At 35.7% G+C, this 22,627-nt stretch overlaps 5 protein-coding genes across 8 annotated transcripts; 3 read left to right on the top strand and 2 right to left on the bottom strand.

Annotated features, from left to right (window-relative positions):
• Window positions 1-550: 550 nt before the first annotated feature.
• Window positions 551-2,575, top strand: LOC122530665 (G/T mismatch-specific thymine DNA glycosylase-like). Of its 2 annotated transcripts, none has more exons than XM_043657817.1 (2): window positions 551-982; window positions 1,071-2,575. In XM_043657817.1, exon 2 carries the CDS (start codon window positions 1,170-1,172, stop codon window positions 2,364-2,366), a length of 1,197 nt encoding a protein of 398 aa, XP_043513752.1. In that variant the 5' UTR covers window positions 551-982; window positions 1,071-1,169; the 3' UTR covers window positions 2,367-2,575. The 2 variants fall into 2 exon arrangements, with proteins under 2 accessions (XP_043513752.1, XP_043513751.1); XM_043657816.1 differs by having other exon boundaries at window positions 1,066-2,575.
• A 48-nt stretch (window positions 2,576-2,623) lies between these two features.
• LOC122530664 (peroxisomal multifunctional enzyme type 2) lies at window positions 2,624-6,532 on the bottom strand. Its single transcript, XM_043657815.1, has 16 exons — window positions 6,277-6,532; window positions 6,061-6,198; window positions 5,744-5,896; window positions 5,399-5,671; window positions 5,204-5,320; window positions 4,984-5,114; window positions 4,838-4,900; window positions 4,720-4,780; window positions 4,471-4,631; window positions 4,283-4,406; window positions 4,024-4,199; window positions 3,712-3,888; window positions 3,517-3,634; window positions 3,232-3,429; window positions 3,062-3,159; window positions 2,624-2,943 (listed from the first exon to the last, which is right to left on the bottom strand). Exons 1-16 carry the CDS (start codon window positions 6,332-6,334, stop codon window positions 2,824-2,826), a joined length of 2,166 nt encoding a protein of 721 aa, XP_043513750.1. The 5' UTR covers window positions 6,335-6,532; the 3' UTR covers window positions 2,624-2,823.
• Window positions 6,533-7,160: 628 nt separating this feature from the next.
• On the bottom strand, window positions 7,161-8,592 carry LOC122530667 (protein lin-7 homolog C). Of its 2 annotated transcripts, none has more exons than XM_043657819.1 (6): window positions 8,468-8,592; window positions 8,341-8,397; window positions 8,105-8,146; window positions 7,767-7,879; window positions 7,429-7,674; window positions 7,161-7,340 (listed from the first exon to the last, which is right to left on the bottom strand). In XM_043657819.1, the coding sequence occupies exons 2-6, from the start codon at window positions 8,375-8,377 to the stop codon at window positions 7,182-7,184; spliced, it is 597 nt and encodes a 198-aa protein (XP_043513754.1). In that variant the 5' UTR covers window positions 8,378-8,397; window positions 8,468-8,592; the 3' UTR covers window positions 7,161-7,181. The 2 variants fall into 2 exon arrangements, with proteins under 2 accessions (XP_043513754.1, XP_043513753.1); XM_043657818.1 differs by having other exon boundaries at window positions 8,341-8,379; window positions 8,468-8,591.
• A 203-nt stretch (window positions 8,593-8,795) lies between these two features.
• On the top strand, window positions 8,796-13,853 carry LOC122530663 (claspin). 2 transcript variants are annotated; one of them, XM_043657814.1, is made up of 8 exons: window positions 8,796-9,901; window positions 9,969-10,124; window positions 10,228-10,433; window positions 10,520-12,270; window positions 12,406-13,014; window positions 13,097-13,230; window positions 13,308-13,523; window positions 13,597-13,853. In XM_043657814.1, the coding sequence occupies exons 1-8, from the start codon at window positions 9,215-9,217 to the stop codon at window positions 13,747-13,749; spliced, it is 3,912 nt and encodes a 1,303-aa protein (XP_043513749.1). In that variant the 5' UTR covers window positions 8,796-9,214; the 3' UTR covers window positions 13,750-13,853. The 2 variants fall into 2 exon arrangements, with proteins under 2 accessions (XP_043513749.1, XP_043513748.1); XM_043657813.1 differs by having other exon boundaries at window positions 10,520-13,014.
• A 5,562-nt stretch (window positions 13,854-19,415) lies between these two features.
• On the top strand, window positions 19,416-21,144 carry LOC122530670 (adult enhancer factor 1-like). The gene has a single exon (XM_043657823.1). It carries the CDS (start codon window positions 19,575-19,577, stop codon window positions 21,012-21,014), a length of 1,440 nt encoding a protein of 479 aa, XP_043513758.1. The 5' UTR covers window positions 19,416-19,574; the 3' UTR covers window positions 21,015-21,144.
• Window positions 21,145-22,627: the final 1,483 nt, after the last annotated feature.

The following is a 22,627-nucleotide window of genomic DNA, read 5'->3' as shown; positions in this document are numbered from 1 at the left end:
GTCTATCACGTAACGTATATCTATCCTCCTCGCACACTGCTGCGCTCTTCGTCTATCACGCAACGTATATCTATCCTTCTCGCACACTGCTGCGCTCTTCGTCTATCACGTAACGTATATCTATCCTCCTCGCACACTGCTGCGCTCTTCGTCTATCACGCAACGTATATCTATCCTTCTCGCACACTGCTGCGCTCTTCGTCTATCACGCAACGTATATCTATCCTTCTCGCACGCTGCTGTGCTCTTCGTCTATCACGCAACGTATATCTATCCTCCTCGCACACTATCGCGTTCCTTGTTTACCGACACGACACGCACTGCCATCTATCTGTTATATCTAGAGTCACGAAGCTGAACGAGACGTGTGCTGCCATCTGTCGGAATTTACTATTTGACCTTTTAATTTTGATCGTCGTCGCTTAGATGGCAGCACAGTCGGTAGACAAGGAGAGTGACAGTGTGCGATAAAGACAAATATATATTTCGCGACGACAAAGAGAGCAACAGTGTGCGACAAGGACAACAATAGGAATTAGTTCCGCCATTCTGCCGCTACGCGGCTCTAGCATTTTAGGGTCCGTGAATCGATCGAATTTTAATTTGAAAAAAATACTAATTAGCAGGATTCATTTGCAATCTTTCGCGATTGTATTAGTACAAGAGTGAAGCCTCAATTGCACTAATTCTTTTTCATAGCATTCAAATCTGAGAACATTTATATAAAAATGTACGTACATTTAATTAAATTAAGCTACTAGCCATGTATTTAAAAAGGAATTATAAAATTTCGACATTTATGCAACTTTGTATTTTATTAATAAACGTTTAGTTGAAGTTAATTAACTTATGATGCAATCATCTTCCCTAATCACAGAGTGGTCGGTCCTGATCCTTCAACCGACTTTAAATAACAAGTAAACAAAGACAGGATTTAGAAAGAAACTTAAGTTAACAAGAAATCTAACCTCACGCACTATGTGTAATTTATATATCAAGAAATACTTGTCGTTTTGTTAAATCAAATAACAGCGAATATATCTAAAATCTGAAATTTTTTACCAGGACAGGCGGATACCTAACCTATGTCAATTCAAAACAATGAAAGTCTCAGCGATAAGTTTGAAAACTCTGCACGTGCCATCGACATTTCAAAACTAAATTAATACATGTTTTTAATGGTAACAATTCTGTACAGAGCGATGTCCTCGCTCTCGTTAAGAAAATTGAAAAAAGCAGCGATAGAGAAGGTCGACAGGCAACGAAAGAAGATCGACCGATTTGACGGACTTACGGAGGAGGAGGTGCAAAAATACACTCTGCCGGACTACTTGGAAATGAATCTGGATGTGGTCTTCGTCGGTATAAATCCGGGTCTGATGGCAGCCCATCGTGGCAGGTATTACGCCGGTCCAGGTAACCATTTTTACAAACTTTTGCATGAGTCAGGATTAACACCCCGATGCCTGAGTTACGAGGAGGATAACAAACTTCTGCAGTTTGGAATCGGTTTGACGAACATAGTGGCCCGAGCCACGAGGTCCTCGGCCGACTTGAAACGTACAGAGATCAAAGAGGGTTCTAAGGTTGTCGAAGAGAAATTGAGGCTTTACAAGCCAAGGATCGCCGTCTTCAATGGTAAATGCATTTACGAGGTATTTGCTAGTAGAACGGGTAACTTCAACTTTGGGCTCCAATCAGAAAAAGTTGGCGAGACCGCGATTTGGGTCACACCGTCGAGCAGTGCCCGTTGTGCGAACTTTCCGAGAATGATAGACAAACTGCAGTTTTTCACTTCCTTGAGAAGGTATTTGCAGTTCCTGAAGGGAGAGATCAAGGACGTCGACATGAAGGAGTTCTCGTTTGAAGGGAAATGCAAGCAGTTCATCCCGCGGACGTCGAAAATGTGGCGGCGAAAAAATGTATCCGCGTTCTTGCATGGAGGAAGGATTGCTAACAAAGACACTGTATGTCTAGACACATCTGATGAAAATGTTGCAATGGCTCGTAGCACGGAGTTCATTGTAAGAAATCTCGAGTCTGAAAGAAATGATAAGATACTTGATACAGAATCTGATTCGTCGCAAGAGGCATGTATTTCTCAGGATACTGTAAAAACGTTTTTCGAAAGTAATGAATCACCAGAAAGGCTGCCGCAATCTCCAAACGATATAGCAATGGATCCAAATCCAACTGCAGACATGAAGAAACCTAAATGCCGAACAAATGGTAAAAAGAAAAAAGATGTTAAAAAATTTTCGAAGAAGCCAATCAGAAGCGAAGGTCTCGATAAGAACACTAACGCAGATTTTATAAATTTGATAAAACAAAGACTGATAGGAAAAATAAACAATTTTGATAAATAGATCGAACGTATTTTAACTCACGATTTAATTATAGTAGTAGGATAACTTAATTCGGCGAAAGTACAAATAGAATACTAATGGAAGATTGATATCTTTATATTTATGTTTTGTATAAAAGTCTGAAATTATGTGTGTGATAATGATAAAATTTATAATTATTAAATCTTGTTATTGAAATAATAAAACTAATTATGCAAATTTTCATATAATGTGTAGAATATTTCTCTCTAGGTTATTAATAATGAAAATAATCAGAATTAGAAACAATATAAAATTTGAATTTATTACAACTGTGAATATACAGATATATTTCCATATTTGCAGCACACACTGTATTCATATTTATGTTGTATTTTATCCCTAACCATACAACTCACCTCCAAAGTGAATAAAAAATATTATAAAAATTAACATAGGTAATTATATATTTCAACAAAATGCTAATCATGCATCAATATTACAATTTTGATCTACTTGCTTCCATGAGTGTAGCTAACTTTTGTATAAGCATGAGATTTCCAGCGACTTTTAACTTTCCTTGCATGAACGCCGTTTGTGGATTTAATTTACCCAAAGCCTGTAAACAAATTCATATATTAAATGTATTACTTAAAAAGTAAATGTAAGATCAATAACTGTCTTATGAATCGTTTATGAAATATTTAACTTAATATATCAAAGAAAGGAATATTTACTATTTGAATCATGTCTTCATTCTCAAGAGTTAATGTTGCATCAGGTTTTCCTGATTTTAGTCCTCCTTTATATACTTCGCCTTTTCTCAAATCTAAAGCTTTAGGAAAATAAAAAAACAGTCAAAAATAAAATTCAGAAAATATTAATTAATACAAATGAGTATACTTACTCCATGTTGCTTGAGGTTCCCCTTTCATCAAAATGTGATAAAGAAATACTCCATTGATTTTCTTTGCCTGTTCCGGATTTGCTTTCACGTATTCACCAATTGTCGCAAACACTGCATCACTTTCCATAGGATTGCTGCCAGATAAACGATTTACTGTCAATTGCGTAGGCATCGTGCGTTTTAAATCAACATAACCACCTGCAATCAAAAGATTCAAACGATAATGTAGAACATTCTGTATATATGTATTTAATAATTATATTGCAAAACAAAAATGCAACTTACCTGTTATAACTGGTAGATTCTCTTCTACAGTAGATGTTTGAAAATGTATTCTATTTCCTTCTTGCCACATATTTGTTTGCAGTGATTGCCCTGGAATTACTGGTTTCGCAAAACGTGCCTGCAATATGTATTAAGGATATTAATTTATATTCATAACATAATGTATATTCATTAAATAAATTAACAAATATTAACCTTTACGGCCTTAAAAAAGCTTGGATCACCATTTGCATAAGTTTGAAGAACATGACGGACAGAAAAACCAAGAGAACATAATCCATGTAGAATTGGTTGTTTGAAACCTGCTATCATTGCTACGTTTGGATCGATATGCAAAGGATTTTTATCACCACTTAATCTGTATAATGCAGCCTACAAAATGTATATTTACTTTTTTATAACTAATTAATGTTTATAGTATAATTACTTTTTATTATTATTAATTATCGTGATTTGTTTGTTATCAATGCATCTGGCTATTCATTAAAGACCGTAATCACTTTTTACCTGATCATGACTTGTTTGTTGAGTAACTGATGCATCTGGCTGTCGATTAGGTGCTTCGGCAGTTGGTATGATTTTTGAAGATGATCGCTTTCCTTGAAAACCTCCAGCTCCCACTACGAATAATATCATTTGTGTTGTGCATAATTTATCTCCATTGCTGGTATCAAACGTTTCATCTATAAAAATAAATCAAACTACGTTCATTTTATTTTGTACAAAACAAAATAATACTATTTGTGAAAATGACGAATTCACATACTTTGTACTACAAATACAGCACCCGATCCCTTATCTAGTACATCCACAACTTGCATACGTGTCTCGATTGTAGCTTCCGTTGGTAATTCTTTATAAATTTCCACATATTGCTCTCCGTGCAATATCTAAAATTATAATAAATTAGTATAATAAACTACTATTATAAACAATGTTAATTAAGTAAATTACCTTCATTGGATTTAGTTCACCACTTGGTAGCGATTTTTCCAGTATGGTCAGATCAATGAATAAAGAACTATATGTACTAAGGAATGTAGGCAATACAGCAAAATTGCTATCATTTTCATATAAGTAACGGAAATCAGTTGGTATTTGAACAGAAGCACCAACTAAAATTTTAATTTTATAATTATAATTTACAATTAAAATAATTAAATAGAATATAATTGAAATAATAATATTAAAAAATAATTATACCTCCTAACGCATATAATATAATGTCCCGCTCATTGTAAGAACGTTTGACGATGACACTATTCTAAGAAAAAAAAAACTCATATTTAATTTCAAATTACAAAACAATTGTTTTAATTACCTGTGGGTCAAAATTTCCAGATTTCATTGCATCAATAGTAACCAAAAATTCTCCTGTTACTTCCTGTAAAATGTGGCAATGTAAAAATATTATAAAAAATAATTTAAAAAAAACAAATTTTTTATACAATAAAAAACAATACGTACTGCGATAGAATCAAAATGTTTAGCAGTAGACATATCGGTAATAGCTGACCATCTTTCTTCGACATCTTCGGGAGTGACATTGCTTGACAAATTTGGTCTTAATACTGATCCTGATGAACGAATTACATGACCTAAAAATTAATTAATGTATTAATTCATTTACAGTTACTAAAGTACAGTTTACTCTTTCCACAATCTGTATAATTTTTTCTACGCTTACATTTTCCTGCCCAGCCTAATGCAGATTCAATAATAGAGCCATTTTCCATACATTTTTCATGACACAACCAAACAACTACGGGAGCTATTAATTCAGGTTTTAACTGCTCAAAAATTTCTAAAAAAAAGCGCAAGAATAAGATTGATACACACAAATGTAATGTAATGTAAATGTTTTATTAAATATTATTTTTACCTGGTGGTAAAACATCTTCTGTTAAACGAGAAGCAGCTGTTGGTATTATTATATTTGTATGTATGTTCTTGCTTTGGCCTTCAATAGCTAATGTATTAGCTAAGCCAATAAGACCCATTTTTGCTGCACTGTAATTCACTTGGCCAAAGTTTCCATACAAGCCACTGTTGCTCGCTGTCACGATTATCCTGCCATATTTTTGTTTAACAAAATAAGGCCAAGCAGCTTGAGTGATTTTAAATGCACCTTTTAGATGAACATTTTGCACTAAATCTAAAATTAAATATAAACAGTTGTGTTTTTAATCTGTAAGAATAGAAATTTAAGCAATAATATCACACATACCCCAATCAGTCTCTGACATTTTAGAAAAAGATTTATCTCTTAAAATTCCAGCATTATTGACAATTACATCTATGCGTCCAAATGCACCGATAGCTGTTTTGACAATTTTTGCACCATCAAGAACAGAGTCATAATTGGCCACTGCCTTTCCACCTATTTATGAATTGAAACATTTATGTAAAGTAAATATTCGTAACTAGATTTCAAACATATATACATTTTCGGAGAGTTTAAAGACACAAAATGCTAGGTGTTGCTTACAATACACAAAAATTCGTATTATTCGGTAGATGAAACAAATTTACGTATCGAATTACCATTTTTCCTAATTTCGTTGACAACTGCATCAGCAACTTTAGAACTGTTTCCATCACCGTGTCTGCTTCCTCCTAGATCATTTACGACAACACTTGCACCTCTTGAAGCAAAAAGCAAGGCATAAGCACGGCCCAAACCTAAAAATGAATTAAAATATAATTAAATTAAATTGTAAACTAACCTGCAGAAATTGCATTAATAATAACGATAATTACCTGCTCCAGCTCCGGTTACTATAACTACGCGATCGACGAAACGTAATTCTGGCTTCATTATGTCAGCGTGAAATTATTGAAGTAAATCAGAAAATGACGAATCTGAGTGTCGACCTGCACTTATAAATGTTTTTCTTCGTAATGAAACAGCAAAATTTAAACTAGATTAAAGTCCATTTATTTTTACATCACAATCACTGTTTTTCAGATTATTAGACACGTATGGTAGATACCGTAAAGTTGCAGCTCTACTGTGCATTATCACAAATATAGTATATGCAAAATATAATCAATTCTGAAAGATATGCACATGTCCGTAATCTATTGCAAAAGTAAGTTACTAGCTTTTTTGTTAATCAATATTCGTAGTCACTTACATAAAACATCAGATATGCTGACTTTGCAATACATAACATTACAATTTGTGGAAGATATAAAATTATACTTCTATATTTCCTATATTTTTAATATATTCACTATTTTTATTATGTATAATACCACACAGTATGCAAAATATTACAGAAAATTAATAGCTTTATTTATTTTGCAGTAGTTGCTCGATATCTTTTAAATTTTTAAAATTATAATATAAAAAATGAATATTTTATATGTAAAAAAAAAAATATGTAACTGTTACTAAAATACTTCGTAACAAATAAATAAAAAGAGAACAAGGTTTTTCAAGTTTATTTCTTAAAACTATATAACATTTATACACAATATCTTTAGAACACAGAAAATTGCAATAGTTACATTAATTATAAAGTATTATTAAAATTAAGTCTCATAAATGTTGCAGAAGTCATTGTTTGATTTCATAATGCATGAATAATGAAGTAAATATTTAAATGATATCAATATGTATGTGATTTGTTTATTGAAAAAAATGGTAACAATCTTTACTTTTATTGCATGTGTTGGCGCCTGCGAGCAGCCCTTTGTTTGTCAAATCGTAATTCCATTTCCTCTAAAACACGTGGAGTATATCGCACGACTAGTTTCACAGAATTCTGTGCCTGTTTTAACAGTTCGACTGCTTTTTCGTGGTTTTCTCCTTCCACGCACTGAAAAAGAAATGTACATTTAATATTGAAAATTAAATATTTGCAGAACTATACAAAAGTATAAAACAAATTATAGAACGATACGAACCACTCCATTGACCGAAAGAAGCTGATCCCCGCGTTTTAAGCCACCATGACGGTCGGCCACACCACCGGGAATAATTCGTGAAATATAAATTGGCGAATTTTGCTCTTTACCTCCCATTACATTAAAACCAAGGCCTTCCTCGGTTTTTGGTAATTCCACTACTCGCGGATGTGCATGACCCTCGCTTGCTGCAAAAGCAGCAACTGTCGCTTTTGCTGTGGCTGACGCACGAACATCCTGAGATCCCTACAATTATTAACATCAATACCATATTTATAATCTTCAGAAGAAAAATTGCTAACCACATATATAGCCGCTATTTGCTAAATATATCATACTTGAATATCCACAGTTTCGTATACATGTTCATATACTTCACGGACAGCACTGAGGAAATCACTTTGCAAAACTTTTTGTAAGGCAGCTAATTTTGTTGCAGGTACCTCGCCACCTAAAAAAGTTTATAACATATACGTACATAACAAAATTGTAACTAGTGAGCATTTATTATAAAATAAAATCACATACATTATTTATATGAAAAAGTAAGTTAAATCATAAAACATTATGAATAACCAATATAAGGACTTACACAAATAAAGTAATTCTTGCAATACATGACATAAAGTGCTCTTATCTTTTATTCTTTGTTACTAAGATATGCTTAATCAATTACCTTTTTGTAATTTGTCTAGTAACTCAATAGATCGTTTAACATCTGCAAATGAATATAAAAAATTTAAAGTCAATTTTATAACTTTATATTCTAACGTGAATTTCATCAAGGATATTAAAATTTGATAAAACTGATGTATTCAGTTTTTATCTGCTATATAATTACATATTATTTAAATAAATATGCAAATTTATAGATATATATTTATTTAAACAACTATGCATGAAAAAATTTACCATTCGCTAAAGTGAGGGGTTCGCCCATCGTAACCATGTCTGAAAATAAATAAAGATCTTAAAGGATATCTCAGACAACAGTTTCGTTACTGTTACAGATGTAGGGTAAATAACTTAGACAACCTACAGATACAATGTTTTCTTCAACTGCGGTTGTGACGTAGTTACAAGCTATCAGCTATCATAAAAATACGTCAACAATTTATTCTATCGATCAACTATAGTCAACCATAGACCTGCGAAACCTTGAGAGGTATTTAAATGCTCTCCCGAGACATTTCCCAAACACTCTAACAAATTGACAACATTGAAATAATTTCCTAGACGATATATGGTGAATTCAGGGATGTACATGATTTTTTCAAATTTTAATTACATACATAAGATATTTTCTAAGCACGACTGATTTTATTTAATTTATTTAAGATTTTATTAAAAAAAAATAACGAATTACAATATGCAATATTAACAAAAAAGAAATTAAGATACTGGTACAAAAAGCAAAATCCCTGAAACAAAAAAACGATGTCCCTGCCATCTGAAACTAACATGACACGTGCTTAGTGCTTTCGCGCCAAATTTACTGACTGAAATTGATAGAACCAAAACCAGTTAGTATGCAATTGTGTTCTGTGATATTCTGCGGTGTAATGATTAGATATATGTACCTATGACAAACAAAACTAATTTTTAATTAATCAACAAGTAATTATATTTTTAGAGAAACAATTTTTAATAATTTTTAAAAATCGTCACTGCAATTTAGTAATTTTATGATAGTCACTTAACGTGGAAAATTGAATAAATTGTCATTAGCAAAAAATTAACAAAGCAAAGCTTTAAGAATATGTTGAGAAATTAGAAATTTTGAACCATGTATGAAAATAACAATTCAAGTAATGTGTGCAACGATGAATCTGATGTACAGTATGGATATAAAGAATCTGAACTTGCTAAAGGATTAGGAAATTTTGTAGGACAGGAAAGTAAATGCTCAGAAATGAAAACTTACTCTGATACTGAAAAGGAAAATATACTCAATAAGACTTCAAAAGAAATAGACAATGAGCTTGATCAGAAAAATAATGAATGTAAAAATGAAGCTAATTATTCTAAGAATAATGCCTGTAGTACATCAAATGAATCTATGAAAGAAAAAGATTGTGAATCTAAGCAAAATGATGATAAAGCCAAAAGTCAAATTGATAATAATTCTGACAGTGATACTGACATAATTAATAAAAGCATAAAAGAAAAAAATATATCTGACCAAAAAGATGACGAACTTAAAAACAATAATATTCGCAACAGATTATTCAGGATAATAGACAGTGACTCAGAAGAAGAAAATTTATTTACCCCTAAGTTCAAGCAGATAAAATTTGTTGATGATGAAAAAGATGAAATGTCTAATTCTGAACTCGATGATGTATCTACAAAGAATTTAAATAAGAGCAGAACTATGAAACTTGTTGACAGCGATTCAGATGATACTTCCAGTATTGTTCATGCTAGTGATGCTAAAAAAACAATTTCAAATGAGAAGGAGATTGCAAACAGTGTGAGTAATAATTATAAAAAAAATATAATTTAATTATTAAGTAATTGTTTGATTATATATTTCATAGGTAAGGAGCAAGCTTCAGACTCTAATAGATTCAGAATCGGATGAAGAAAAAAAAGAATCAGATGGAGAAAGAGAAGAATCAGATGAAGAACAACCAAACCCTAAAGTACAGAATAAAAATAAGAAAAATTCTAAACCTAAGGAAAAACTGAGGAAAGTAAGTTGTTAATAAGTTTCATTGATTAAATTGTATATGAAATTTTATTCTAAAATATATTTAAGCATACATCAGAATTAGTAAAAATAGTGTTACACTTTAGGTTTCATTGAGAGCTTCTAAAGAAGAAGCTATGAAACAAATACAAAGTGAAACCCAGCGTTTGATACGCGAGACAGAAATTTCATTACCATATCATAATCCAAAACAAAGAACAATACAAGAATTTTTAAAAAGGAGAAAAGTAATTTCATCTTTTCCAGTACCTACAGTGGCATCTAAATTGAAAGAGTTTTCCAGTATTGTTGAGTGAGTAATTTTCAAATTTCATGATATTAAAAATTAAATATTATTAGGCTTTCATTGAACATAATGAAAATTTTTTTATCAAACAGTGAAATTTTGAAGGAAAAAGAGAAAGAAGCAGAAATATTTTATAAATCTTCTGATTCAGAAGAAGAGATTATAGAAAATAATACAGAAGATATGAACATTCAGAGTACCAAAGATGTTAAAAGAGACAATGTTTCACGAAAATTATTTGAGGATGATTTATTTACTGCAGAAACTAATGAAGAACAAAATAGTATAAACATAGTAGAAAAAAAAGATGGAACTTCAACTGAAATTAAAGACATTGAATGTAATGAGACAATAATCAATAATGGAATAGAAAATGGTGCAATTAATTCATTAACAGTAGACACACACTGTGAATCTAGTAATATAATGGATAAGGGTGAATCAAAAATTGCAGAAATAACTATAGGTGAAAAATCAAATGATTTATTACAAGAAGCTACAAGTCAAAGTAAGAATAAAGAAGAAAGTATATGCAGTTTAGAAATTCTAAATGATAATGCAAAAACGATAAAAGAATCTTCAGGAATAATTATAAATGAATTTGATGAAGATGATGAATTTGATTTTCCACCGTTGGATTATTTGGATTCATTAGATACAACAAAGAAAAATGTACAGAATATAGAAAATTTAAAACCTAAATTGCGAGGTATTCCAGGTCAAGTTATTGACTTAACAGATGATATTACATCAACTAAGAAAGGAATAGATGGTTTGATAGATCGATTTGTACGAAAACATTCTAAATCCGATCGGCCTATTAAAAGTGTACCTAAAGTTACAACGACGCAAATAAAGGAAACTCGAAATGGTGGACTATCGATCATTAAAGAAACATTACCGTACAGATTACCGTATATTGAAAATATAGATCCTAAATTGGAGAAACCCGGTGCGAAGTTAATGCGCTTAAAAGAAGAGCTGAAACGTAGAATGGCAATAAAACGCAACGAGGAGTGGAAACAGAGAGAACAGGAAATGAAAGAACAAGAAATAGAATGGAACGAATCCATAAATGAAGAAGATAATTTCAATGAACCATATTCGCCAAATATAGAACCTCATATAAGCGAAGAAGATGAAATAGAAGAGGACGATGTATACATGAAAGTAGAAAAAAAGAGAAGGAAAAAAAATGCTTTTGTAGAAGATGAGGCCGAAGTCAGTGAAGATGAAATAAATGATAGCGATGATATCGAAGACGAATACGAAGATGAAGCACAAGAAAGCTTGGGAGAAGATGAAAAATCTGAAAGACCCGTTTCGGAGAATGAAGATGAGAATAGTAGTTGTGATAGCAATGATACGCCTAAAAAATGTCAAACATTTAGGAGGATTGTAAAACCTTTAGATGATGATTCAAGATCTTCAATTGTTGAAAATGATAAAAATAGTATGGAACAGTCAACATTTTCTTCTCAGGTTAAGTTAAATGATCTGTTTAATAAAAGTGTGAGAAACACTGACTTAAACGCTCATGAAGATACTCCAATTTCTGAAGTACATGTAGAAAGTGATTCAAAATGGCAAATGAACCAAACACCACAGTCTAAAAGCAACAATCTTGATTTCATTTCTCCTATAACACAATTAACTGCATTAAATGTACAGTTGGAAGAAGAGAAAACAACAGAAGATGAGGCACTATCGCTTGTTGACCCCATTTTGAGAGAATTCACAAAAACTCCGGAATCATCTCAAATAAAACGAGGTATATTCCAAAAGAAGTTATTTGTTGATCAGAGTGCTGTACTGGATGAGGAACTCATGGAAATCTCTTCGGGTAAATTTCCAGAAGATAATATGCAACTCAATTTTGCGAAAGAATCTAATGTGACTGAATCGCAGTTATTAGAATTGTGTTCAGGAACATTTAATTCTCAATCAAATAATGACAAAGAGTCAGTTAATATCACAGGTGGAACATTTCAGAGTATACAGGTACCCGATGAAAAAGACTCTTCAAACACCGAAATAGATAAGAAAGATAGGCAACAATCAAAAAACGAAACAACATTTTGGAACAAGTTACGCGTTTTGTCTTCCGATGAAGAGGACTCAGTTGAAAAGGAAATTAAAAAACGACCGAAGAAAAAAGTTAAGAAGTTAAATTTATCCGATGACGAAGATGAAAACAGTTCTGCATTAAGCAGCAACGACGAAGCAGAAGAAGATGATGAAAAATTTATAGATTACGACTCGGAGGAGAACGAAGTGATTATTCCAAAGAAAGAGATAAAACAATATGCAGCAAAATTTTTGGAGGAAGAAGCTGAGCTTAGTGAAAGTGATTGTGATGTATCTGCGGACGAAGATGAACAAGATCTGGATAAATTGGAATTAGAAGATGGAGACAATGAAGAAATTGATGAGACAAAAGTTAAAAATCAATTGGGAAAACTACACATGAAACAAATATTGGACGAAGATAAAAGAGAAGTGAGAATGCTTCAAGAAATGTTATTCGAGGAGGGAGATTTGTTTAGTGAAAGTACACGCGAGAGGAAATTCAGATGGAGAAACATAGGTATTCAAAAAAATCTAAATTCTTTATTTTTTTATATTAATTTACGTCAATGACAGTGATTCGATCAATCTTCTTTTTCCAGATAAACAGGGTGATAATACAGATGTCCAACCATCAGAGGATAAAGACGGTTGGGTGGATGTCTCTGATGACGAAGACGAAGAAAAGTGGCGTAAGATAAGACTTGAAAGAGAATCATTTTTAGCAGAAAAAGTGGTAAGACGATCGAATTAAAGGATTTTTTTGATCATTTACAACTATAGCTTTTTATTTGATATATTATTAATTCACAGACAAATATAGACACTGAAATTGAAGATGAGTTAAACAATAGTCACATATTTAAATTTGGTTTGAAGATTTTAAAGAAAAGGCGAATTAATGAATTACAGAAGGAAAATACACTGGAAGAAACGCTTGACGATTCCAAAACGGAACCAAAAATATCTCATACTGTTGCGGAAATGTTAAACACTTCAAAATTGGATGAAACATCGCGTACGATACGTGTAAGATTTCGAGAAACATGTTTATTGACGATTAAAAATATAATGCTCATTATCATTTACATATTCTTTTTAGAATGTCATGAAAAAACGTTCGTTCCTTGCCAAAGGAGAAGAAGCATTGTCGCGTTTAGCCACATTAGCCAGACGAAAGGAAACACCACTCTCGTCGATAAATACAAAGAATTTTGTGTTTACGCATATTGATAATAGTGCCTCGAACAAATGAAATTGTTAAAAAGTTTTTATAATTTAATATTCGTTTTTATGTGTATATATATATATATAAAATTTGATAGACAGAAATAATACGTAGCGTGTAAGAATTTTTATAATTTTATTGTATAAACATATTTTTGAAAATAAATATTTGTTACGAAACTAAAATATTAATCATGCCGGATAATAAAAGTAAAAGTAATCAAGACTAATAAACACGATAGATTTCGATCGTTTTTTATGATATTACAAAATAAATGGATGCAATATACAATTTTTACAATAAACCTGTTTTATAAATATTTTCGATTGTTTAGTAGTATTGCGAAAGAAATAAAAGTGAAAAAAGTTTGATATTAAAATTGCACATATCTGTATATGTATTAAAAAAAAACATTGCTAAAAAGAGATAGAGCAATATATCAAATGTTTGTTTAATGTAATTCAAGCCAATAATGCGCATCCTTGCCTAGGGCAACTTTCTCATACAATATGTGAAACATACAGTCTGCTCATCTAAATCATTTCATTTCAAAGGGATATTTAGTTGACATCTATATATTTCACTTTTCGATTCCTGCATCGACGAGATATCAATGACATTTGTTGATTTGATATTCTTTTTTTTTTTTTTTTTCATCATTTTGCCACACTTTTATTTTGAAACATTTCAAAATAAATATTCGATATCAGTGAGAAAAGCATAAATTAATCAAGAATTCTGGAAATGCGAAATAAATTCCTAATGTCCGATAATCCAACGCTGTAACCAATTACGCGTATGGAAAATGGAAAATGGAAAACATAATTAACTCGTCTCTCAGTCGATAATACTTAATCCTTAGGATTAAATCGTTCATTATAATTTTCTATCAAAACTAAAATGTCTAACTGGAATATTAACGTGTAATATTGCACGTTGTTCGTATTCGCTTCGTAATGAAATAATCATGAGCATAAATTTGTAAAATCGGTAATATAGGAATTCACGCGTCTGTATATATAACTTATTATTAATTCTCCGAATTTCCTACTTTTACTCGCCTCTCTATATCCACGACATTAACATTAAAAAACCATTCGAAATGACGATGCCCCGTTTGTCATCGTACGTACAAACAAAAGAATCGTTTATCATCAGAGAACACCGTGGACCACCAACTCGCTCAACTTCAAACTCTATTCCATCTTACTTCACATTCAAAAATTCATCGCTTTCGTACTTTTTCGAAAAAGAAGTCCTCCGGCAACAGCTCGAATGAAACAAGAAGGGAACCTAAACGCAAATGAGAAAAAACGAGCGGGACGAAGTAAGTACGTGGACGCGACGAGGTGACTTGGCTTTCCAAAAAGCGAAACAGAGATGCTGATGTATGTTTCAAGGGTGGAATAAAGTAAGCAGGAAAGAGGATCGTGGGCACATTCGAACCGCAGAGTAACGGGTGCTCTGGTCGCTCGAAGGAGGAGGCTGGAGGAGGCTGGAGGACGCAGTTCGGGGCAAAAGCAAGAGCGCTGCGCCGGGAACTTGGGATAAGGGTGGCTTGTTGCGTAAGCCGATTAGAGCATCACGGCAGTCAGTGGTGCCTCGTGCGGCGGCCTGCTGTTCCTGCTGCTATTGCTGCACAGGACGTGGATATGCCGGGCAGAAACATTAAAATCGCATCAAATATGCAGAGCCGCCCTCTCGTTCTCCCTCAATACCGGCGGATGCGGGATCCACTCGTCGACATCCGTGCAGGCAAAAAGGTTGTCTATCCTCCAAGTCGCTTTACGTTCCTCCTCCGCCTTCAGTCTCTCCTCGGTATTTTCCTCTACACGTGTTTCGCGGACACTCGAGCAGGTTATAACAGTGTATGAATTTATGAAAGAAAATGCTTCGGGAAAAGATTCTCTTCAGAGAGAGAGAGAGAGAGAGAGAGAGAGAGAGTTGGGGATTTCGTTAATGTAAAGAGGATACGGTGAGTGTATATTATGGGAAATGAATTACTGACGTCGCCCCCCTGAATCTCGGCTGAATATAAGAAACGAGTATCTAGGATGTCGTAATTTCAGTAAGGAATGTATCACGTGTAATTCAAATATATCGAACTATTATCAAGCAGATTTTCGCGTACAGAATAACTGATTCCATTCAGGTGTGTAAATAAATATATATATATATGTGTGTGTGTGTGTGTGTGTGTGTTATATGTACGAGCGGAATATGGAGAAGCGAGGTTTTAGCGCTCTGTAATTCGAGTATCGAACGCGTAACGGTGTTTTCAGACGTTTATGCATACGTAGTCGAAAGCGGAGAGTGCAACACGTGGTAAAATGTTTCACGGAGTATCAAATAATCATGGCAAATCCGTATCGACCGACTTATCCCACGTTAATACCTATATTTTATGCTTACCGCAAGCGGTATTAGTCCACGCGATGTTTGCACGTAATAATGGATCATTTGCCATTTGTTTTTATTCCATCAGCCAATAGAATGATTACGTACGGCATGAAATTTTGAACTTATTCCTCCCTCTCAGCCCCTGGAAGTGGAAACGCGCAATCGATTCGCGTGTTTCCAATGTTTTCTTTTTTTTTTTCTTTTTTTTTTTCCCGCATTGAACGTCGCCGTGAAGAATAACGCTGCACGGATGTCGGTTCCGATCGTTTATTTATTACCAAGAAATATTTAAAAGACGAACAAATAAATGGAAAAGCGAGGTGGAAAGCAAAATGGGAAGGGACGTTTTCATAAATGAGAAGAATCGAAATAGTGAATAAGCGATCGTCGAGAAGAATGGAAAACGTTTTACCTTTACAACTATTACATTATAAAAATATGCTGAATGCCTGCTTAACGCAAAAGTGCGCTTCGTTCTGAGTAAATAAATTATTCTTACAAAAATATTGATTATTCCAATGACGTATTTGGAAAATATTTTATAAGCAGATTTTATGAGCCTGTCAATTTTAAAACAACGACGGAATTAAAATTTTATTCGATATTTAATGCTTTACAGGCAGAACGCTCCTGTTGAAATAAATGGACATTCATCTGTCTGTATTTAATTGGAATTTTTTCCAAATGAGAAATCTAACTCTTGCTTAGTAATTTCTTTGCGCAAAATCGAGATTAATTCATTAGCAAGAAATTCGTATCCATCCGTATTAAACCTAATTTATTAGTAAGATAGACTTTTATCTATCTGCGTTTAATCTGGAATTTTTCCCCGAAATGAGAAATCTGGTTGTCAATTTCCTTGCGCAATGTTAAACCTAATATAGTAAGAAAACCTAGTAAGAAATTTTATCTATAAGAACAAAAGGAACAGATAAATTATCTTAAATATAGGGAAAGGAAAATCTCTGTTACTAAAAACTTGATTGCCATTCTAGTCAACAATAATCAACTGTATTACCTGAAATGTAACGTAAACGCGTCAAGGTTACAGAGGAATAAAAGTCATTATTGCGTCCAGTGATTTCGCATCGTAATCTCTTGATCTTCTTACTTAATTAGCGGCGGAGTATGTTCGATTAATCATCATAAATAATTTCACGCCGCTGATGGATTCACCATGCAACCGGGTACCGCCGTTTCTACGCCGACGTCAATGGACTTACGTGTGAACGTGTGGTGGCTTCAGCCGATTTTGCCAGTTAATCCTCACCCTTGGGAACCGTTTAGCCTGGACAATCGGCTACTGTAATTGGACGAGAGTCTGTTGAGGTCTCGTCAAGACGTTCGTCAAGACCGACGACAATCAGCAATCAACGCGAAATTGTCGCAAGTTGTTGTCGCTATCGATGGATAATTTTGAGCGATTCGATAAATCTCTCGAACGCTGTCTCTCTTTTTTTTTTAAATATTTTCCACATTTTTATGAATTAAACAGACAAAACTACAAATTGTGATCAATTACTGTAAAAAATAAAAAAAAAAAAAAAGAACGGTGATACCACAAAATTGGAAAATTTATAAATTTGACTGTCGATTTAATAATAATATTTAATATAATATTATAATAATAATATTAATAATATTTAATATTTAGTAAATTTACTATCTTATGATAGTAAATTGGCACCTACGTAGATTACTCGGAAAAATTTAGGATAGGTTACTCAATTTCAAGTGACCTACGTAGTCAATGACTCTGTTAAATTTTAACCTCCTGCGCTGGAATGACGTGCCACGCACGTCGAGAATTTCTTGTCCGAAAATTGCAACATTTTCTCAGTTTTCAGTATATTTAAATGTAACCCAGGCAAAACGAACGATAAGTTTATTACTTCTTGGTAATTTCTACCCAGTGATAATATCGATGAATTTAAAAAGGAGACGAGTTTGGTCGTCTCGTTACGGTCCGTCAACCAGTTTACTAGCGCAAGAAGTTAATGCAACAATACTTCTTTATTATCTACGTAGTACGTAGAACAATTTTCGATCCAAGTTCCATTTTATATTTAAATATTCGTTTTATTATAAAAATTACAAATGTGTAATTATTAAATTAGATTTTCGATTTAATTCTTAACTCTTCGATTAAATTACTATCGATATACTGTTCGTTTGTACAACTGACGAATATAGAAAACTGAATGTCAGTTATTCAGATTTACTTTTAATTTATAATAATAAATAAATTATTTAATTTTATACTGTGAAAATACTTAATAATTTATACTTAAATCTATCAAAGTAGAGCCTTCTTTCACAGTTACATCAATTTAAATTATAATTATTAGCCTCTTGCGCTGGTACGACGTGCCACGTCGACAATTTTTTGCCCCAATATTTTCACAATTTTCTTGTATACTTAAATGCAACCTAGGCAAAACGAATGACAAGTCCTGTTACGTCTCAATCATTTCTATCCAGTGATATCATATCGACGAGTTCGAAAGAAAATAAAAGCGACGAATTATCGTGCACGATCCGGTCGCTCGTTACGGTCCGCGAACCAGCTGCCGGCGCAAGTGGTTAAAGCTCGCTCGAACCTGGTCCTTAGGTCCAGCGAACCACCTCAAACTTACGATTAACCTCCAGCAAGTTCACCATTTTGAATCTGTCTGTGCACGCTCGGGAGGAAATAACGTCGGTGGGGTGGCGGAGGTGGCGGGAGGGGGGGGGGATTTGCTTAAAGGGTGGCATTCTCTATTAAAGAATCGGCAGGAACGGCGTCGTTCTCCAGTGGAGAGGAGGCCGTTGTACGGCGGCGAAGGAGATATTACATTCATTAGTCAGACAGCCGACGGGGCGGTGAGCGTTTACACGAGCACGCGCCAGAATTCCAGTGGAGTGGTGGCAAGTGTGGCCGATAGTGGGGGCAGGAGGCTGGAGATCGGTTGTCCAATAGGAAGCAAAGGGAAATTCAGCTCCCGGGCGGAGCATTCGAATATACCAGACACTCTGCTCGCGTCCTTCTGTCAAACGGCGTTCAGCCGTCAAGCGAGCAGACAGTGTGCTCGTGTACATCATCTTGAGAGGAGAAAAAAAAAAAAAGAGTCGTCGAGAGGGAAAATCATTCCGAAGGAACAGCATCTGTTTGAACAGTCAGTGAGAAAACGACCAGTAAACGTAAATCATCATCGTCGTTGTCGTCGTCGTCGTTGTAGGCGTTGTTTCGACTGTCGTAGAATTATCAAATGATCCTCGAGAGATTTTCACAAGTGAAAAATTGTTCGATGAAGCAGAATTGTTAAATGAAGAACGTTGGAAGACTACTCGTGCGCTGTGCACGTTAGCGACAAGCGTCCAAGTGCTTCTAGCGAATTAACGTAAAATGGAAACGGTTGGCACGTCGAATATATGGTTCGTTTGAGAGGGACTTGGCAGAAACGAGCGTCAGTATGTTGCACAGTTCGCTGCCACGGGCATTTCTGGCCCCTGGACTGAATTATCTGGGCTACTACGGCGACGAGATTCACCAGCATTCGTACGGCGCGGCCGCCAGTTGGCACATTCCTATGGAGAACACCTCGACCTCCTACTCGAGGGCCCCTGATCATCTTCAGACCTGGGACCTGTCCAGATCGTCCACTCCGTGTCCCCTGGACTTGTCTCTGAAACCTCCGCCAACGCCGAGTACGCCGAAAACCGAGGATCTGGTCGTCGACACGAAGAAGGAGCATCAGAGAACGTTGGACGATGCGCAGAAAGAATCGGAGAGTACCAGGTACAGAAGGAACAGCGACGAGTCAGGCTCTTCCCTGGTGGTCGACGATTTCGACGCGCTGCCACGTAGTTCCTCGGTGCACAGTCATTCCAGTTACGAACTGCTCTCGAAGAAAGAACCGCTATCGATCCAGGAATCGACGGTCAAAGCTTGCAACAACAGCCTGGTGATGGAAGACGCCACCAAACTGATCCCCTTTGGCGCAACCTCGAACGAGATCGCTTCTAATTATTACACGCACAATCAGAAGCTCCTGTTGGCCAGCCCTAGCCAGCTTCAGTCGGTACAAGGCTACCATCAGCAGCTTCTTCTAACACCGCAGCATCACCTGCAAGGGATGCAGCACGCGCCCATGACACCGCCGAGCACGCCATCGCCTCCTCAGTGCCCAAGGCGGAAAGTAAGGGACGAAGACTCGAGCCCTGCATCCACCGCCAGCAACAACGCCGCGTCCAACAGCTCCAGATCTACTTCCAGCGAGAAGGCACTCCAGAGACCGAAGAAGAAGCACGCCAGACGATTGAAGTTCGACGAGGACACCAGCAGCCCGGTGTCGGGCACCGTGATCCTGGGACCTGACGAGGCTGTGGTCACCGGAGACATCGATCCGGCGTTCAACATCGTTGAAGTCACCGAGGAGGCGCGTGCCGAGCTGGCGAAAATCGAGAACAGGCTCGGCCCCTATCAGTGCAAGCTCTGCAGGCAACTGCACGACGACGCGTTCCAGCTGGCGCAGCACAGGTGCTCCAGGATAGCCCACGTCGAGTACAGATGCCCGGAATGCGACAAGAGATTCTCGTGCCCGGCGAACCTGGCCTCGCACAGACGCTGGCACAAGCCAAGGTTGGCCAACGGGGAACACTCGTCGTCCTCGTCGTCCTCGTCGTCGTCGTCGTCGTCGTCTAACGCGAGTATCGAGATACCGTGCACCAGGTGCGACGCCAAGTTCACCAGGCAAGCAGCGTTGAGGAAACACCTGGCCAGCCAGCATCCAGAGGCCGCCAACAACAACAACAACAACAACAACAATGTGGCGTTGGAGCAGGGAGCTGTTGGTAAGACTGACGTCGTCCCGGTGATTTCCGAGGGTACGTTAAACTCCGAGATCGCCTGACACCAGTTCCCCGCGAGACCCTTACCAAGGAGGCCAGGACTCTACTGGAGGTTCGGTCTTGATTTGTAAAGATCGAGTCCCCCAGTGGAGGGTTTCTTATAGAATTGTTTCTTTTGAAAACTTTTCGAAAATCGAGCATTCGTTCTTTGCCATTCCCTTTTTTCGTTCTCGAGGGAATCTCGAACGTTCTTGCAATTTTTTTTAAGTTTCTTTTTCGAAGTATACGATTTTTTTGTTCTCTTTCTGTTTTAATTTTAATTTCTCTCTGTCTCGTTAGTGCAATTTTGCGTTAATATCTTTCCTATATACAATAACAGCGTACCTTCTCCAAGTATTCATTAACATAGACAGCACGTATCTCATAGTTTTCAGAATCACTATATATTTAACATAACGCGAGAAAGTTTACCAAAATTGTATTGGACATTGACGAAGAAACTTTCGCAGTGGCCGAGGAACCTGGTTCCTTTTAACCTCTTGCGCTGGAACGACCCAAAATCGCCAAAGTATCCTCTCAGTTTTCAGCATATATCCAAGTATAACTAACCCAGGCAAAACAGATAATGAATTTATTGCTTCTCGATCATTTCTATCCAGTGACATCGTAGCGACGAGTTCGAATGAAGAAAGCGACGAAGGTTTATCGTATGTACGATTCGCGGTCACTCGTTACGGTCCGCAATCGGCTGCCAGCGCAAGCGGGTTAAAACCGACACAACGGGACAACCGTTCGCTCGAATGATTGACGGCGAGATCATCAAAGTCAAAATTTTCACGGTGAAACGTTGATTTTCCCCAAAACTCGAGACAATAATCGCCGTAATTGCAACGGAGGAGTTAAAATACCTACTTACGTATGTACTTGCGAACGACACGAAGGGAGGGGAGCGAGCTGGAACTGTAAATTTGCATAGAATTAAAATTAGCGAAACGAGCGGTGTTTGATGCGACGTTGCACGTTGGCGTAAACGTAAAATTGTAAATGTGTAGATAGTAGGGAGATGTACGGCTATAAATCCGGCAGCGCGTGTACATATATATACCTGGGCTGGCACAATTTATCTGTGTTGTGACATTTTACCCAAACCCGGTTGACGATTCACCTTTCATCTTAGGCTATAATAAGTGAACGTATGTTACTCTGCATTTAAGTAATCCCTCGGTAATAGGTGTAGGCATTTAAATTAACCTTCACCGATCGAGCTCGGTGAGAACCGGGCGGATCGTGATCATACAGCTGAATCAAAGATAGTTAAGACGATGAAATTAGTATGTACCTAGTCGACAGGGTCATCGACAAGTATTCTTGTTGATTACTTTTAAACCTATAGGCTCGTAAGTAATACCACCCTAAGCTAAGTGGATGGTCTCTAATCGTGCAAAAATTAGATTTCGCGGGTCGCGAAAAACTGAAAAATCAAAAGAGCCCACCCTCCGCAATACCGCGTCTTTCTAATTTCTAATTTTTAATTTCAATTCTAGAGAGAGACTTGTCAAGAGTTTCGAACCAGTTTGTCGTTTACTAGGCTGTAAATTTTTATGGAATTTTGTGGAAAATTTCACACTTATTCGTATTAAATAACATTTAGCCGGGTGAAACGAATTTCTTTTTT

The sequence above is a fragment of the Frieseomelitta varia genome, unplaced genomic scaffold, assembly GCF_011392965.1.
Source record: "Frieseomelitta varia isolate USP_RPSP 00005682 unplaced genomic scaffold, Fvar_1.2 scaffold_351, whole genome shotgun sequence".
NCBI lineage: Eukaryota > Metazoa > Arthropoda > Insecta > Hymenoptera > Apidae > Frieseomelitta > Frieseomelitta varia.
The sequence above is the reverse complement of the archived record's forward strand: the minus strand, read 5'-3'. Positions and strand labels throughout refer to the sequence as shown.

Excerpts from the sequence above, each read along its gene's own strand:
- LOC122530665 (XM_043657817.1), top strand. The coding sequence starts at position 1,170 with ATGTTTTTAATGGTAACAATTCTGTACAGAGCGATGTCCTCGCTCTCG.
- LOC122530664 (XM_043657815.1), bottom strand. The coding sequence starts at position 6,334 with ATGAAGCCAGAATTACGTTTCGTCGATCGCGTAGTTATAGTAACCGGA. Across the intron at positions 5,321-5,398 it reads AGAAGATGTTTTACCACCAG|AAATTTTTGAGCAGTTAAAA; the intron begins GTAAAAATAATA and ends GCTTTTTTTTAG. Across the intron at positions 4,407-4,470 it reads GTGAACTAAATCCAATGAAG|ATATTGCACGGAGAGCAATA; the intron begins GTAATTTACTTA and ends TTATAATTTTAG.
- LOC122530667 (XM_043657819.1), bottom strand. The coding sequence starts at position 8,377 with ATGGTTACGATGGGCGAACCCCTCACTTTAGCGAATG. Across the intron at positions 7,880-8,104 it reads ACTAGACAAATTACAAAAAG|GTGGCGAGGTACCTGCAACA; the intron begins GTAATTGATTAA and ends AAACTTTTTTAG. Across the intron at positions 7,675-7,766 it reads ACGAAACTGTGGATATTCAA|GGATCTCAGGATGTTCGTGC; the intron begins GTATGATATATT and ends TAATAATTGTAG.
- LOC122530663 (XM_043657813.1), top strand. The coding sequence starts at position 9,215 with ATGTATGAAAATAACAATTCAAGTAATGTGTGCAACGATGAATCTGAT. Across the intron at positions 10,434-10,519 it reads GAGTTTTCCAGTATTGTTGA|TGAAATTTTGAAGGAAAAAG; the intron begins GTGAGTAATTTT and ends TTTATCAAACAG. Across the intron at positions 13,524-13,596 it reads AAACATCGCGTACGATACGT|AATGTCATGAAAAAACGTTC; the intron begins GTAAGATTTCGA and ends TATTCTTTTTAG.
- LOC122530670 (XM_043657823.1), top strand. The coding sequence starts at position 19,575 with ATGTTGCACAGTTCGCTGCCACGGGCATTTCTGGCCCCTGGACTGAAT.